Consider the following 18,977-nt stretch of genomic DNA (forward strand, 5'->3'; position numbering starts at 1 on the left):
GTACCATCCAGTAATGTACAAACCAGAACTTTGCAGGAACTCAGAGCATTGTAAATTTGTACACAACTGTGCTCCAAAAGAGCACAGGAGGGGCTGTGTTGTGATCTTTGCTTACTGGGACTAACAGGAACAGAAACACTGCCCATTTTACACTCATGGTGAACTGCAGCCAAGCTGAGTCTGATCCCTGTAGGTTCCATGGAGTTAACTTTACCATGTTCTCCTCTGTGATAGCAGATTTTAGCCTACCTCCCTAACTGCTCAGGTTAGACATCAGTCTTCAAAAGACATCTTACTTCAAAAGGTAAGTAAATGTGAGCAGATGAAAGGGTGGTGGTCACTCCATAGAGAAAGGAAGCAGTAAAGAAAAACAGCTTCTGTATGTGTATGGAGCACATGGTCCTAGGGAATTAAAGAAGTCAGAGCTTGTTTGACTAAAACTCCCCAGATCCTGAGTCAGAACCAGTCTGAAAGGTGTGCCCAAGTTTGACATGATTCAGTATCAGCTGGCTTTTTCCTTACCAAATATCTTCTGTCTCCTGCTCCTACTGTGCTGCCTGCCCATTCCCATTCCCTGTTTTCCTTGTGGGCTCCCCTAGCCAGTCACCCACACTTCCTTCTTCTTGGGGTTTGCTCTTGCCACCCTTTCTGCAGCCCTCACCTCCCGCTCTGTCCCTGTGTCCCCAGGCCTCTGTCCCAGGCCCAGGGAGGCCGAGGCGGAGGCCTGAGGGCAGGGCTGTGGGGACCCTCCGGGAGCCCTCGCAAAGAGCACGGCCCGCAGAGCCCACAGGCTCCGCGAGAAGCCAGGAATGAACCTGAATGCTTTGTTCCAGCAAATCGAGTTCACGGAGAAGCAGGCGAGGGAGAAGAGGAACTTCATCCAACAAGGTTGGCCCCATGGGCGCCATCCTGAGGGGCCTCCCCATTCCCAGGGGATGAGTCCCACAGGGGTGTCCTGAGGGGACTTGTGCCAGGGAAAGCTCGGCGGCAGCCAGCATGGCTGGTTCTTGTCACTGGCACGTTTCTATCAGGATGTAACTTTTACAAACTGAGCACACGCTCTTACAGGTTTTTGTTGTCTTGCAGCTAAATGCGACATAAATAGAAGTTACGAAAAAATTAACCAAACAAAAGAAGAGCTGAGCACTGCAAAAATTAACTTCGAAACCAAGGTGAGCAGGCATATTTATAGTGTGCATAATAATGAAATACGTTATGTTTACAAATATACGACCTATTCTTTCAGGAATACATCCATAAGCACTTTTGAGGAGTGTGCTTCACCTGCTGAGTAGCACAGTGTGGAGGAAACCTGCACTGTGCCTTTCTGTAGTGAATAAGGTGTCCATCAACATCCTTCCTCCCACAAATCTCACCCTTCAGGCTGGCCCTGGCTGTGTTCGGGGCAGGCTGACTCTTGGGGCACAGTGTGAGATACCCTGTTTTAACAGTCCTGCAATTTGTTACACCACTTTCCTCCAGTGTACAGAAGCCATCCCTTGCTTGCCCAATGCCATTCATTAATGGCCTTTCACACAAAATATATGGAAGTATTCCCTGTGTTTACTTCACAGGATCTTGAGTCATATACCGAAGATCTTTCTGTGAGCTTACAATTAGGGCTTACAAGCCCTGAGTGTTTTTCTAGGGAGGCCAAGGACAGAGGGAAGTTTCTGAATCTAAATAATGATTTTATTATTCTTTCCATTTAATCAAACTGCAGATGTATTTCCAGATGAAGACACCGGTTTTGCAGATTTTTTCACCAATAACACCTGTGGATGCAAATTAATTAAAAATCCATTTGCTTGTGTCTGAAAATTAAGTCTAAATACCCTCCCCTGTGCTCTTAAGTATCTATGCTGACAGAATGTGTATTCACAACAGGAAGGCATGTGGAGCCTCCTTTGAAGTCAGAACTGTTGGATGCTATCATTTAAATAAACAACGTCAAGAACCTTTGGGAGATTGCCTCATCTAGTTGTGAAAATAAATGTTTGGGGGATGATTTTCATCCTTCCTAAAACAGTCTCTTCTGCCTTTTGCAAAGGACTATTTATATATATATATATATATATATATATACACATATAATATCAACATTACTGAGAAGGGATCAGAATAGAACTCATTCACAAGTATTTCCTGGTTTATATACATATACACATATAATTTTAACATTACTGAGAAGGGATCAGAATAGAACTCATTCACAAGTATTTCCTGGTTGCAAATTGAGACTATAATCATGCAGGCAGTTACTCAGACACTCACATTTATGCATGCCACAATCTCAGAGTCCAAAGGTGCTTTAAAATAGTAACGTATTTATCCAACACAGATTATATCTGGATGTTGCTTATTAGGTGAAGTCGTCAGTACTCTTACTCATAAATTTATTTATGAACATCAAAATTTTATGTTTATACTACTAATTTGTTATTGATGCATTGTGATTTATAATCAAGGTTTATGTGGTAGGTACAGAAGGTCCCGAGAGTAGAGCCATTATTGTAAATGACTAATGGGAAGAGCTGAAGAACTATTCCTAATTAAATTTTATGTGCTTTACTGACCAGTATTAATAATATTCTCACTGATGTCCACAAAAATACATTTTACTTGCTTGCCTTGTCTGACGTTGATTCATTTATAGATAGGAAATGATACAAAAAACTAATGGAATAGAAAAATGCATTTCAATCAGATTGTATTTAGGTTTAAAGATTATATAGTTATTGACATTATTTAAAGTAATTTATTTTTTGCTACAGGAATTAGGTTTACATATGTCTGCAACAGTTCTGTAATTCAAATAATATTAAATAATGCTGTTCAGCTGCTTCTGTTCAATTTATCCCACCAAATAACTGCAGTTCTTTATAAGCACACATATCCAACCATGTGCATGCACAGTAGGTGATGCCTGACCAAGATGATGAGACTGAGTTCAGAAGTTTTTTGACATCTATTTCACAGACACTGCCTGTGGTCAATCAAAGAGTCCTAGGAAATGCAATTTTCCCCTCTCTTCTGTAAAACCTGGTAGCATGTAATTAGAACCCGAATTATAGCATTTTGCTGTTTGTAGCTCAATGATTTCTTTAAAAAACATTGGTTGCAAATGCATAGATGAATTTGGCATCTTACAGATGGAGAAACTACACTGCAGCTAGTTGTGTCCAGTATTACAAATACAGTGGTGTAAGCCCATCTACTCTCTTTGAATTAATATGTAAAATAAATTCTGAGCTAAGCATGTCCTGCACACTTAGCACACTGGACGTACCAGGGATGAGGAAAAAATCTGGTCCTTTCCACCTCTCACATTCTAGTCTTTGGGCATTTCATTCCACTATCCTCCTATTTTGATCAGATGCACTTTATCTGTGCCTTCCACAATCATGTGCATTATTAAATTTCAAATCTTTTCATTTTTACCACTGTAATACCACTCTTATTTGGTCTTTTGTGCTTCTACACACACAAACACTCGTGTCAGCCTGACTGTTCCATTTACTTCCTGACACTTCCCCTCTGCCTTTGCTGTCTGTGGGCAAATCTAACTTTACTTTCCCTCCTCATTGCTCTGAATACTCATTGCTCTGAGTCAAGAGAATTTGACACTCCATCAAAAGATTGATTCTCATCCTTTAAGACTCTACAACACTTAGCTGTTTCCGATTTATTATTGTTATAGTTTAGCCCACCGTGTATCTGCACTTAGGTTAGATGATGATACAGTAGATGTGCTGGAAAAATGAGAAGTCTTCAGCAAATTTGGAAATGCAATGGTTGAAGAGCATACCCTAATATCAGATAAACAAATGGTTAAAATTAATAAAACTCTAAATAAACCTGTGTGCAAAATTGAAGTTTAGGGCTTGGGGGGGTTTATGAGCAAACTGTCCATAACCAATGGGCTAATTCCCATTACCCTTCCTTAGCTAAAAATCCCAGAAATTGTGCTCAGAAAAATATCCCGCCCTCCTTTGCATATTCCATAGAAGCTTTGCAGAGTGGATGACATGTACAGCCATTCAGTCAAACCCAGGATGCTGGACCCCTGTCCCTCTTCTGATACTATTCTGATACTATTGTCTCGTTTGGTTAGTGATGAGCTTTCCACAGTAAGATGGAGAACAGGGGATTATGTTGGGGAAAGGATCCCATGTGGTCAATATTTTTCCTGGTTTTTACCTGGAAAAAATTTCTCCTAAACCTAGCAGACTTTAAAATGCCATTTTAGATAGACAGAGCACCACTAAATGAGTCTTTTAAAGAAAGGAGACTTTTCAAAAGCTTGGTAGTATACTGAAAGGTTATTGAGGGAAAAAAAGAGCTGTTATGCTTTTGTTAGTCCAGCAGCTGTGCCAGCTCTTTTTAAACTGGACCAAGATCCTTGTGTACAATTTCAGAGTATATGAAACAATTAAACAATAACCTTGCTTCATAATCTTTTTTTTTCCTTTTGGAAGGTTCAGCATCTCTCTGTAAAGCAGTTCCACTTAGAAATTCTGAAGAAACGTGAAGACAGCTTAGAAAAACAAAAAGCTGAACTTATTAATCAAAGAACCAATCTTCTTAAAATTTTGGTATGTTTCCAGCTGTGTTATTCACACAGCTCTTTTCTATTCCACAACAACAATCAGCTTTAAAATGAAGATCTGGAAAAACTAATGTTTTAAATCAGGAAATTTTTTTTTCTTCTTATTTTAGCATCTGTAACAATAGAAATGTAGATAAATTCTCACATTTAATTTAAACCATGATCTAAGGTAGTGTATGCTGCATTTTATCTCCAAAGCTGATTTTATATTCTTGACTTCATTTTCCAATGTTTGCTGTTGTATGACTGAACTCCAATTCTGACAGATCATTTCCTTTGTAAAAGTAAACTAGGAAAGCATCGCCTTAAATTGGATTGCCTCATCCACAGTAAAATATATTGAAAAGGATCAAAGGAAAAACCCAGGGATGCCCACACCACATTTTAGCACATGTGGACAGTTTAGCAATCCTGACATAGCACACAATCTCTTTGATGCCAGACACACCTCACCACCTCTTCAAAGGTAGCTACTTAGGACAAGTTTTTCAGTTCTCTCAGATGCTAACCTGAATGTTTCCTTCCTCTTACTTTGTTGAGGCTTCAACAATGAAGAAATGCCACAGAGGAGCAGTCTTTTCTGCATATGTATTTGCCCTTTAAATCAGCAGAGCTAAATTTTAAGCATTCAGTACAAATGACCAGTATTAAACCTAAATCTTGAGGCAGATATCTTTTTAACTATATACATATTTCTGCAACACCCAAAGTATTCCCAGTATATGTGTGAAGTTTGATATATAGGTTATCATTTCTTTTTTCTTGTATATAGGTGTTATTTCATTTCACGTAATTTAGCAATCAATTAAGATTTCTTGGAAGGAATTTAATATAACCTTTCTCTTTTGAATATGGTTTTTCCCAGAAAATTAAACAGTGATTTTCTATCAATGATAGCTTTCTTGGTAGTTATTAAGGGAGTTAAAGGAAGTCTGCATTCTGCAGAGGATTAAACAACAGTTTTATTTAGTTTAATTATAAACTAAAAAGAAAGAACTGCCATACTATGCTATTGACTTTAAACAGAATTTTCTATTTTCAGTAAGGGAGTTGAACAGAAAAAAGGCTGCTGGTTCAAGTCTATAACATAATGCAGTGATTTTTTAAATGCTCTATTATCAAAAATAGACCCTTCATTTTTTCAGAAAAAAAAGTTTAAAACAACAGGCATAATGATAGAGCTGTAGACCATTTTCATGTGCTTATAAGAAAAAGTAAATATTTTCTTTACTTTTACGTTTATTTACTTTATTTAATTTTTGTTTATTTATTTACTTTTCTACTACAAATTTAAGGATAAAAAACAACAGTGTGTTTCAGTCTGCCTAGCTTAACAAAGACTTTCATTTTTTTTTCACCTGAAAATTCAGTCTTTCCTTTTTTTATTTCAGGCAGATGCAAAGAGAAAAATTACTGAAGAGGAAGATAATTTTACCAGAGAAGTAACCGAGTTTAACAATGAATATGGACTAACAAGTAGTAGAGATCTTCTTATTAAAAAAAAAGTCAAGACTGAAATAAATGATTTAGACAATGAGGCAACTCTGTTGAAAAATGGTAAGTCTTATATTAAACCAGTTGATCTTGGATTAATATAAATCTATAAAATATAGCTGTGCAAACTAGTAATTTTAATTCCATTCTCCTGCTGTCTGGATCTTCCTTTTAGCACTGAACTGAAACTGACAGAGTGTGGTCTGACATACCAAGCATAATTAAAGGTTCCTCTGTTCCCTATATTCTTCAGCCTTTCTGATGTGAGCACTGTGAGGAGAAGCAGTCGACCTGTAGAAGTGGCTCCCAATGTCTAATTCAGCCAGCACAGAGCTCAAAGACATACCCAGTGACTGAATTAGGTTTAGAACCACATGTGGTTGAGCTCTGTACATTTCCTTAGCTTCTAAAGAATTGTATGCACAGATGTCCTGTAGGATTGGTCCTTTACTGCCACAGTGCAGCTTGATTTTCAGTTAAGGTACAGAGTATGACATCTCTCAGAGCACAGGGTCACACTGCAGAGCAGTCCTTCCGCAAGGAAATCAGGGTCGTCATGGATCACTGGCTGAACATGAGTCAATGATATCAGAATGCCAACACCACACTGAGACACAAACACAATTCGACCTCTAAGACATGAAAATAGTTCCTCCCTCTATTTGGGGCAGTTAAACTCTGAGCTGGAGTACTGTGCATCTCATTTTGATCTTAAACTTCAAAAAAAAAATTTTGACCAGCTGGAGAGAATCCACATAGGACTAGTGAGAGTAATCAGAGTTCTGGAGCACATGAGAAGGAAGAAAATGAAAGAACTGTCACTATTTAAGCTATTAAGGAAAAGACTAATGAAAGATGGATCCTAATCTTCAAATTGATAAAGTATCATGTAGAAAGGAAATGAACATATTCTCTATAGCCATAGTGAACTGAACAAAACGTAACAAGAGTAAAGCACAAGAAGGGAGAGTCTGACTGACAGCTTAGGAATCTTTCTAAGAACAGTGGATAATTGAAGCATTCTGCCTTAGAAGATTCCATTACCAAAGGAACTAGGAGTGTCCACTACCAAAGGTCTTCAAAAAAAAGGTCAAACCAGCGTTTTTCAGAAATGACAGTGGTACAGCTGATCCTGCCTTCAGGAGAAGAATACAGTAGATAACCCCTCAAAGTTCATTCCAGCCTCATCTTTTTTCAAGCAACAGCCCTCTCAATTCTCCATATCTGCTATAAAGTTACTGAAAAAGGACTATCCATTTGAGTTTGCACATGGTAGTACCGTCTTTCTTGTTTCCTGTGACTAATCTACAACTGAAAAGTCTGTATTTGGTGACAAGTGCTACTTTTATCATTTAATTTTTACATATTCAGGCAGAGGTGGGCACTTAAATGATCAGTAGTACCTGAAAGGTGACTAAAGTTCTCCAAGTTCAGTTGCCATCTCGATTCCATCCTTTAATTGCACATTTCTTGATGTACAACTTGTCTTTTTGTCGCTACGTTCCTGGGCACACTGACAACTCTGAAGTGAAAAATTTAAGCAACTTGTAACAAGGAAACTATGTGAAGACCTCCTGCTGTTAGAAAAACAATCACAATTAATTCCAGATGCTGTCTAATAGTAAGGTTCAAATATATATAACACTAAACAAACTAAGAAGGGGCTTTTTTTCAGTCTTGCTGAGAGGTGTCTGTTCTCTACCTATTCAATCAGTCATCTTCCTTTCTTTATAGCTGAAGTAACTCTAAAGCAAAACATTCTTTTTATGCCCAGTCAACAAAACATGTTGAACAGCTCAATAACATTAAAAAAATAATTTTCTTTCATAGCTATGAATACATTATATGACATATAATTTCCTGTGAACTGTGTTTTATATGAATTATTTTAGTTTATTTTGGTTTTATATTTAAGGTTCTTTTGACTAGCTGAAGATTGGTAGAAGTAGTTAAGAATATTTAAGATTGTATCATGAATGCTAAACTGCAATGCATTTTAATTTGAAACGTATTTTTTCTTAGAAATGGAGTCAATGGAACATAAAAATGTTCAGTTAAATGCACTCCAGCTGCAGAAGAATGAATTAAAGCAGGATTTATTTACTCTCCAAAGTGAGCTCAAAGGTGTGCCTGATAACTACTTGTTATGATAATTATTTCTGGCTTGACAAATGCTTTTGAAAAATCTTTTCTGTCAATTTTCTTTTCTCAAGAGAAAGGAATCATAGTAAAAATATTTTAATTTATTGTTACAATATGTAATACATGATTTTTAAACATGGTCATAAAAAATATTGTGGATTTCAATGAGATTTATTTGAAATGTCGTTGTTACTGAGGTCCAGAGATCTACTGAATCATGAGCTGTAAATATGAAAGCAAGTTTTACTTTTGCTGGTCATATACTTAAATGGAGAATTTAATGTTTCAAAGAACTTAAAATCAACATAAATATTGTTTAAAATCTTCTGTGTCAAAGGTGATCACAGCAATAGGGAATATTGTGAAATCTGGATTAAAATAATTTAATCTGGAGTGCTTTAGTGTCTTTTTTTTCAGATACCTAAGTAACACATCAGAGTAAGTGCTAAGAAAAGCAGTAAATATGATCCTAAATTGTTTGGGAAAAGGAGTGAAATTTTCTAGATTGCAATATATGATTACAACAATAATAAAATAATTCATTTTCTTTATTTAGATTCCTTTACCCTTCAAAGAGTTTCATGAAGAAATATTAGAAAATATAAATTTAGAATATGTAGAAGGTCTTTGAATATGGATGATTAATATATATTTATAGGGTAATTCTGATTTCATGTTTAGACCTTGAGAAAGTAATCAGGGAAGCTGAAAGAAAGACAAAAGCCTTAGAAGCAGAAAAAGTCCAAGTCACTGAAAAACCTCAGACTGATCCTGAATGTTTACGGTAAGAGCCTCGTGTTAATGAATTCTTTACTTAATTTTAGGAGTGTAACTGCAGTCCAGTCCTGGTGGCAATGACTGTTTTACCTTTCACGTGCAGTATTCCTTCTGAAATCAGAAGAACCATTCATTTTTCATTAGACAACATCAATTCCTGTTTATTACAGCGCTTCACCCTCACATCCACACTCCAATGAAGTAAAAACTGGAAGTGTTTGCAGGGATGCCAGTCAAACTCGGAGGGAGACAAAATGCTGCTGCCTGGGTGGAAGACCAGTTCCTGAGGTCTTGTAAAAATGGTGCACAAAGTATTGATGAACTACCCAGTGCTAAACTTACTTCTGCTGCCTGGCTGTGCAGAGCCTGGTTGCAATGCGATGGTTTGGCCACAGTCACCTCCTGGGATAGCTAGAGCCCCTACTGGAGCAACTAAATGTAGATTTGCTTTCTCTATGATCTCTGCTATCAGTTCTAGTTTGCCTTCTAATTAAGCTGGTTTAGAACAAAATTTTGAATACTTAACCAAGACAGAAGAGAAGACCTTGCACAGTCTTTCTTAATGGTGAAGATTTCTTCTCAGGAACTGAGTGGTAACAACTCATTTCTTGTCAGCATGCTTAGAGTGAAACATTAAGTTTTCACTTCACAGAAAATTATTTAATTTTTTTTAAAGAAATCTCTCAATGCAGAAAGCTCCATATCACAGAATTGACCATCCTTTTCCTATTTTATGATGTTCCAGATGAAAGTGCCTGGGAATATTTAAAAATATTTAATAGACAATGCGAAGGAACTCCTTCTGATAAAGCTAGTCCAAAAGATTCTCTAATAGAAATTAAGGAAAACCCAATTTATATTATCATCACAGGGTTTTTTCCTATATATGCCTAAGCTTTTGACAAAAATAAATAAATATAGTGTGGACTTTTTTAATCTGAAAACTTTCAATGGAACGTTATAAATTTACAGAGAACCCTGAGCAATTTTCTGAAAGACGATTTGGTAATGACCCATTTTTTGCTGAATATCAATTTTTGAAAGAAAATGATATATCAGCCCTATTACTAACTCTCTTCAACCTTTTACATGGTGTTGAGACATGGCCAAAATCCCCTCAGCATAAAAATTAATTAGCTCACAATCCTGCATACAGTAGCAAAAAATTTGCATTCAACATATACATAGAAGACACAGTGTAAATAATAATAACAGTAACGATTCTCCAGGACAGCACGTTATAACTCACTCATTTCCATTATTCATTCAATCGTGATATATTAGGGTTTGTGATGCATGAGGCTGTCAGCTTCCTTCCAAATAACATACTTCCCTTGGAATAGTTTATTGCCATGATGCCACTGAATACCCAAATTTGTGTAATTAGTTTTCTATAATAGGTTTCCTGTGTATAAGGTACAGAAGTAGCCAACATTATCATACTTTTAATCCCCAGCTCTGCCACTAAGATCCTAGGGATCAATTAAATCCGTGTGTGTCTCTCTTTCTATGCAGTGAAATTAACTTACAACTCTGCAGAATGACACTTTGGTTTTCTCTGGGTGGAAAACTGGATAAAACATATTAAATTCTATTAACTGCAAAATCAGCAAGTGTCATTTGCAACCAAAGCAAAAAGGATGATGAGATTTTCTTATTTCATGAAATGCCTCCTTTTATGGTCAAGATAAGCTAACATTATTTGATAATTGCATGTAGTGCAAAATATAAAGTGCTCCTACTGCTATTACCACTATCACAAAATGCAAGCCCTTCTTGAAGGCTAGTATTATATTGAATACATTTTCTTATAATTGAAACATTTTTCATTTTAGATACTGGGAAGAAATTTAGGACACATTTGCCTAAATCATATTTTTATCTTCACTTGCATTTGATCAGAAAAGCTCAATGCTTTCTAGAGAGAGATAGCCCTGAAAAAGTTAACTCAGATGCCAGAAGCAACAGAGCTGTGCTACCGTATTTCCATGTCAGCGCTATCAGATTCTGCTTTTCAGTAGAGCCAAGCAGGCAATCCTCATTTGTCTGCATCTCTATGTCACTGCTGGGTTCTTTAGAAGCACCCCAAACCTTATCACACTCATACAACTCTAGCAGTCATTTGGGTTTTTTTCAATTTAACAAAGCCTAGTCATCACTTTTTGGTTTGGACTACTGAATTAAGAGATGAAAGGGGATTTAAAGTATTACACACCATAAAAAGTACAGTATATAAACAGTCCCCTGGAAGCTATCTGATCACTCTCCAGCACCTCCACATCATCAAGAGGATGGAGCCAGGATCTGCACAGTGCTGCACAGTAGGAGAACAAAATGCAAAAAGCAGAATTTGAAACAAGAGGATTTAAAGTGAATTTAAGGAAAAAGCATTTTTATCATGAGGAAGCACAGGTTGCTCAGAGATGTTGCATTCATCCTTGAAGGTTCTTCTTCTCCAGGTATGCTCATATACTTGTGTATATCTTAACAGGAGTCAATTTTGGTCATATTAAAATCAATGAGATTGAACCTTCTGTGTCTGAGAAACAACCCTTCTCTAGCCTAACAAGATCAGAATTTTTATCCCCATACAGAGTTTATTGCAAGAATAAAATTCTAGTTTTCACTGAAAATCATTTTTATTATACATAAAGATGATAATATTTTGACGCAAGTAATGTAGCTCAAAAATACATATTTTTTTCTATGAAATAAGCACAAAATATGATTTTTTTTTTTTACAGAGCTGGAAACCACACCACTCTTTAAGTGGTAAAAATACCCTTTTTTTTTTTTTTTGATGCTTCTTTAGAACAAATGTAAGAGACAGTCAGCATCAATAACCTGATATATGTAGCTCCCAGATCACCCTGCAAGTCTGTTACTGTATCACATCCCTAGTCCCAGCTTAAAAATCAATATCAAAAGTAGCTGGCAAGGCAAGAATCTTCATTGCAATTAAGTATATATCTAATAGTAAATTGCGTTTCAGCTGAAGAGTGTAGCCAGCTAATTCAAATTATAGCAATTCATCTTTGATCTGAGAAAAATGCCCTATACCACGTGTGCAGTTTCATAAAATTTCTCTGAAATCCATCAAAGAATTACAAAGGGTCATGAGAAGCACACACTGGTATTTCCAGCAGCTGTTGGGGCTGCAGTTAGATGCTTGTTCTGGTCCACCTTGGATGCAGAAAAAAGCCAACCAGGATTGGAATGTTAAGCACAGATGTAGTTAGCAGGCACCTTGGAAAATGCAAGTCTCAAGACACAGGTGCATAATTCAGAGAAATTTTTAAGAAAAGAGGCCTTTTTTTCTTTTTTTTCCCCTCCCTCAAAGAGAGCTGCAATTAAGATCAAAAGCCTTGTTTTAATCACCTGTTCTGCCAATGCCATCCTCAAACACAAAACAGCAGGAAAGAACTTTGGCATCAGCTCTCTGGAGTTCCATTTCCCTGGCAGGTAGCAAGTAACATCACTTAAGTGGAACAACACAGGAGTCAGAGACTGACTGATACCAGTGAATTCCTAACTATGTCATTTCACTGTTATATTCATTGTAATTACTGTATTAATTATTTATCCTCTTTCACATTTTAAATTTTTGTGTTGCCTTAAGTAAAACAGCCTAGAAATAATTTTAATTGAAGTTCATTTAGACTAAAACCAGAGCATTTCTACCTAAAATAGATATTTTTCAACTTATTTAAAAGGTAGAATAAGGATAAAACACTTCTTTGAAACCTGGATTTCTCTTCTACTTCAGAAAAGTAGCAGAAAGGAAATGCATGAAATCTGCTTACTTTGTAAATATTTCACAGCTTTGTATACTTGTCTAAATCCTAAAAATATAGTATTCCTTCTTATTCTTCATAATCCAGGAAAAGAAACTCCGTTACCAAAATTAGGAAGGAAAAAGTAATTTTTTGTTTTATACAAATCACACAGGAAATATACTCCTTAGAGCTCAACAAATTGCTCATGCAAACAACAAACTGCCTAAGCCCCATGCATACTTCTGGTGGGTTAATTTTTTTCTTTTTTTTTTCAATTTATTTGATGTTAAATTTTATAATCAGAAAATACCAGTACCTGCAGTAATATATGTGGTTCAAAATGAGTTTTTCAATGGCAATCTCCTCATTGATTTTTTGAGCTTTTCTTTTTAATAGCAGTGCCTAGTGGAACTATTATAGCTTGAATTATGTTAAAATAGCTTTCCATTATGAATTGCGGTATGGATTTACAAAAAGTAGATCAAATCTGACTAATGATGCCTTTCTTTGATAAGACAACAGATAGGTTAGACGAAGAAAATTCCAATGCCATCCATCTAGACATTAATAAAGTATTTGATGTTATCCGACATGGAAAAACACTAGTTAATCTAGGGAAGACATATTAAAAAAATTAAGTAAAGAAATGACTAATAGTAACAACAGTCATAGGTCTGCAATTAAAAATTCTGGGACTCAAGCTAACAACAGTCACAGTTGGTCTTGCTTAATGTTTTAAGTAACTACTTTAGAATAGAAAGTGTTTTAAGAGAACAGTGTCTTCATTAGCAAACTCTACACCTTGTAGAAGAGTCACTAAAAGAGGAGGAATGTAATTATATACAGTGTAAGTTTATCTACTTGTACCCAATTAAGGACTTCAATAACAGGTACCTGGAAGCAGAGAGGTCTGAGCATACTATGTGAGCAAAATACAGCTATAAACATCAAAAGAAAATATAGCTGTGGATGAGATAAAAGCAGGAGTTATTTCCAACAAAAAACCAGGAGGGTGTAAGAATACTTCGTACAAATCTCTCACCTACTTGTCAAAAGAGATGCATTCAACCTGGAAGCTGAGCAGAGCTTGGAGAGCCCATAAAGCAGAACGAAACAAGAACAGTTCTAAATCCTTTTTAGCTCTGAGAGTATTATACACATGAAGAAAGCAGTACATAATAGAGATACTAATTTCAGCAACAGGGTAGTCATATTAATGTACTCAGATTAAGATGTAATTTTCTCTGTCCAATAAAAAAATCAAGATAATTGAACTAGAAGAACCATTGACCCCTATTTACTTTCCCTGCCTTTCAATAGGAATCTTATTGACCCCTAGAAACACATTTAATTTCACATCTCACATTCATGCTTGTATATTTTTTCTTTCCTATGTAGCTCATTCTTACAGTTCCTATGAAAATTAGTCCATACAACTTTGTTTGCTGTCTGCACAAAAGCAAATCTCATCATAGATGTGCAATTTAATTTTGTGTACCTTAACCTTTCCGTGTTTATTCACCTATTATTATATATTCCTTAAAGATGTCTTGTGATGTTTTATGTATTTGGAAAATACCACCACACTTTTCAAGACCTCTAACTACTCTTATAAATAGTTGCCTGGCAGCATTCACAAAATGCAAGCTTTAATCAATGATAACTATGTATTTTACATTTAACATTTTATCCAGTACAACAAAAGCAAAAACTTTCTTATTTTACTTTAGGCAACTCCATTTCTTTTAATTTACATTTAATTTCCATTGTTATGTTGTCTAGTACCTTCTTTGCGTTCATGTTTCTTCTTCATGCTAGAATTTATTAATACTATTAGATCACCTGCTTAATTTTTATTATCCTTTTGCTCCATCAAGCACAGACTTTTATATTTAATTGTGTAACTCAAGTACTTGACTTTATATTTTGGAATACTCAATTCCATTAGGACTTGTTTTCCCTCTTCCTCAATCAATTGATAATAGCCTGAAATTTATTGACTTCTTCAGCTGTATCCAGAGCATATTCTGTTTAGTAGTGTCAGCAAATTGTAAATACCAGAAAAATCTTGCTCTCTCTGTAGAAATATACACATTAATTTAATCCCAGTACTGAACTGAGAGAGAATTACCTCAATGTCTTACCTCTACTTGAGCTTGAGACAATAAACTAAAGTCTTCAGTACTTTTCTTCAGTCCCACTAAAGTCTTAAAACCTTGATAAACGTATCTGCTGATGTTTATGATGAAATCCAGGAAAATCAAGATATGTACTCTCAAGTTATATATAACTTTTTAAGGAATTTCATTTTGTACCATCAATTCTATGCCCTGTATATCAGTATCAAGCAATTCTGTTTTAAAATACACCACAATGTTTTCCCTCAAATTTATGATTAAAAAATAAAATGGTGGTCATAAACAAGGCAAAGACAAAAAGGAGAATAAGAAAAAAAACTTCTACCTGTGTCAGCAAAACATAACTAAGAGACAGTCTGCTCCTTCTGCAACTCCAACAGCTAGGTAGGGTCTTTCACCCCCACTAGAAAAAAAAAAATGACTCTAAAATCACATATTAATCCTACCTTCTACAGAAATTATTTCTCCTTTGAGACCTCTTTACATAAAATTATTCTTGGAATGCAAGTTTTGGATACGGAAGTCGTGATCCAGTAATTTGAATCTATGGATGATTTTCAGAGAGACCTGTTTGACAATAACATTATTTTCTTCAGAGTTCAATTTATAATGCTAGCATGTATTGATTTCAAATTATTTTTCCTCTTTGCCATGTGCATATAGTGCTGAAATTCAAGAAGAATGTGTATCAACCACAAATGCCAATGACATTTAATAGCTGGGCTCTTTTCAAAGCAGCAAAATCAATCATCTTCAGTGATCTCCTCCTTCTTCATCTCTGTCACTTCTAGCATTCAAGACTAATGGAAAATGGGCCACTGATAGCAGAGCTCAGTCTAGGACAAGATAGCATCCAAAAAATGCTGATGTTGTCCCACCTGCTTGATTTAAGGCTAGGTTTAGCTATTGCAAATATGGCATTTCAGCTCCAGCTGTTCATTAGAGCTGGTGATGCTGTAACTAGCCAAGACACTGTTAGTCCAGTGCAATGACTTATTTTGAAGCTATATTTTATTGTCACCAAAGAGAAAAAAATGCTAAAAATAAAACAAAACCAAAGGACGTGGGGAGCCAAATGCTAATGTGATTTTTCAGATTATTTTTTTAAGAGATCTGGCTTTTTTCATAGTTATAAAAAGGGTATAATTGTCAAATTAATCCTTGTTCTAGCAAAAGGTACATCTTTTTCCATTTTCAAAGGTGACAGAAAACCTGCCTTCCATCTAGACAGTATAGTTTCATGAATAATTGGTTTGCACATTCAATCTGATAGTGGAAAGATGAATATGAATATCCTGCTTATCTTAAATATAAAATGAAAAAACTAAATCTGCTTTCAGGTTAAACATTTTTTTTTTTAATAGTTCCATTGTCTCACATTCCTTCTGGTAAAACTTCATCATTTATTCAGTAACTCAGGCATCTCCAATGCATTAATTTTGTAGACTGTAACCTAACAGACAGCTCTTATTTTGTGAGTATAATATTCCTGGCACATACTGTAATTATCTGGCTTCTAAATAAGAAAGAAGGAAGACCTGAAAGCAGAATCAATTGATTAATGTAAGAATTAAACACCACATTTGAATGAATGTCTTTTATCACCTCTACCTGATGCTATGTAAGGAATTGTGCTGTCACTACATTTAAAAGTTTTATAAAATATTTGAAATAAAATTTTAAAATCCATACACAAAATGTTAATTTCAAAGCAGATCATCAATATAAATTAATTCACAATCCCAAAACACAGATAAACAACTCCTACTTCTTATCTTCTGGTTTTTCTATCACTAATGTAGACCTAGCATGGACTGGTATCATTCTGAGCTAACAGTTAGCAAACAGGCTGTGCATCAGTTTTGCCATGTGAAAGACAATGAGAGAGCATTCTCTCTGAGATCAACACACTCTGTCTTTTCCTAAAGTAAATTAGACAAAGTCGGGCTTTAGTTTGTCTCAAGCAAATTAGGGTTCTAATATCACACTAAGAGAACACAGGGAGAAAAAATGCAGACACAAGGCAATGAAGTTAAGCAGCTTTAATCAAGATCACAAGCTGATCTTAGACCTTGAAGTGAACTTCTCTCAGTGAAACGTATTGAAAACTAACAATGTACTATAGTGCAGTAAAAATTTCATTTCTTAAAGCATAGTTCAAAATTTCCTTATATTTGATACTTGTATGTGTTATGAGAAATATCTCTGAAAGAAGGGGCTTTTACTCCTTTATAATGCAAGCACATAGAGCTCATGTTTTTTCCATATTGATGGTAAGATACTTGCATTTTCCAAAGGAACAGCAAAATCAACTTCTAGTCCAGTCTTATTCTGTTATATATATACTGTCACACTGCACAGTGACTAAGCTATTCCTCTGTTTAAAGATATATGTTTTATTTTTAATAAAGCCATTTTCTTTTCTAGAAAACCAACTCTCTCTGCACTGGGACAGCTAAGAGGTGCATCATCTGTATAATAAAGTCAAATAATTTATTGTCTATTATAGTCTATAAAAGCAAAAGTAGTTGCTATCTTCTGTTTCAACTTCAGAAGTAACAAGGTCCTGCTTTGATGCACTGGTTTAGCTATTCAATGACAAGCAGAATATTTTCAGTCTGTTTATATGTTCCAGAATTTTCAGATTGTTTTGTGAAATTGTGTTAAGGGTAAACAACTTTATCTTTTTCATTATGCTTTTCTTATGACAGCCATGGAAAGACTCAGTATAATCTCATCACCTTGTGATCAGACTTCTGAAAGCTCTGGCATAGATTTCTCTGGGCCTACCAAGTATTAATTTAAACCACTACAGCCATGGATGTGCAGAGTTTAGTTATCTCCTTTTAGCAGGAGTAAACGATATTTTGAATGGAGAAATATCTATATTAAAAGTAATCCTTATTGTAGAAAAGTTGGAGAACTCCTGGCTGAGATTATTGGGAAGCAGTAAGTGCTGAAGAATAGTGGGAGCAGTGGGGAGAGAACAGGAATAACAGCTATGGAGTCTGTGGAGGGGTGTGGAGCAATGCTGGCACAAGGTCAGGTAGAGCACCCATCTAATCCAAAGTTCCGTCTCCAACTGAGGCTTCAAGATGACACCCAGGAAAAATAAGAACAGTGACATATGGTACTTTCTAAGTATCACCATTCCAATTCACATGTTTAAATAAGGAAAATGATGACTAATGAGGCCATATATCTTTCACAGTTTATGAAAACAGCACAGTCCAGAAATTTGTCTAACTAGCAAACTTAAATCCTGACCAGGAAACTAGATCAATGAGGCTTTTCTCACACAAGTCGAATTCACTGTTGAGACCAAAGCTGAAAAAATAGTTACCCAGCAACAATTCTCTGACCTGAAAATTTATTTGGTTTTGGACACAGACTTAAGAAAGAGCTGGAAAACTGCAAAGATAATAGTTGGGAAAGTGTCTGTGAGACTCTTCAGACAGAAATTGAAATTCTGCAAATGGTATGCTATTTTCTTTATGTATTTTAAGTGTTTGATAATTTCAGTTTTAAATGTGTCCTTTAGGATGATTAGCAGTGGTTTCAGATAAGCAGTTTTTTATACTATGTACACACCTAAACATCCTCTCATTGCAGACACACTCCAATATTCATTTCTTTTAGCTTATTTCCAAATGTCCAGAAATATAATTGCTACAGAAAAGGAAAGCACAAAGAAGAATTTAAAGATATGCTTTTAGCACAAGAAGGATGTACTGGGGGGACAAACATAAATCATTAGTATTGAAAGCTGCAAAAGATTATGCATTTAGGACCTAATTTAACATTTACCTCTAGCTGCCAATTAAATAGAAGATGAGAGTATGGAGAAATAGGATAATAATAACATCCTTTCATCTAGTATTTAATTTTGTCCACTCACAAATTTCTTACAAAAAGTTAATAAAACTTATTTTTCTCTAAATGTCAATCCTAACTTCCAATTTCTTGATTGTCAGTCTGTGTCACAATAGAAAGAGAAAAAATATTTTTAAGTCCCGTTTGGGAAACAAAGAGGTTTTAAAG

General features: G+C 35.5%; 1 protein-coding gene across 1 annotated transcript; it reads left to right on the forward strand.

Moving 5' to 3' along the window:
- Positions 1–723: 723 nt before the first annotated feature.
- Positions 724–18,486, forward strand: CCDC172 (coiled-coil domain containing 172). The gene is made up of 8 exons (XM_017728607.1): positions 724–888; positions 1,087–1,172; positions 4,479–4,595; positions 6,001–6,166; positions 8,126–8,227; positions 8,927–9,029; positions 18,327–18,414; positions 18,478–18,486. Exons 1-8 carry the CDS (start codon positions 810–812, stop codon positions 18,484–18,486), a joined length of 750 nt encoding a protein of 249 aa, XP_017584096.1. The 5' UTR covers positions 724–809.
- The last annotated feature ends 491 nt before the right edge of the window (positions 18,487–18,977 follow it).

The sequence above is a fragment of the Corvus brachyrhynchos genome, unplaced genomic scaffold, assembly GCF_000691975.1.
Source record: "Corvus brachyrhynchos isolate BGI_N302 unplaced genomic scaffold, ASM69197v1 scaffold783, whole genome shotgun sequence".
NCBI lineage: Eukaryota > Metazoa > Chordata > Aves > Passeriformes > Corvidae > Corvus > Corvus brachyrhynchos.

Bases quoted from the DNA above. Each gene is read 5' to 3' on its own strand.
- CCDC172 (XM_017728607.1), top strand. From the start codon at position 810: ATGAACCTGAATGCTTTGTTCCAGCAAATCGAGTTCACGGAGAAGCAG. The intron at 889-1,086 runs GTTGGCCCCATG...GTTGTCTTGCAG, and splicing joins GAGGAACTTCATCCAACAAG to CTAAATGCGACATAAATAGA. The intron at 1,173-4,478 runs GTGAGCAGGCAT...TCCTTTTGGAAG, and splicing joins AAATTAACTTCGAAACCAAG to GTTCAGCATCTCTCTGTAAA.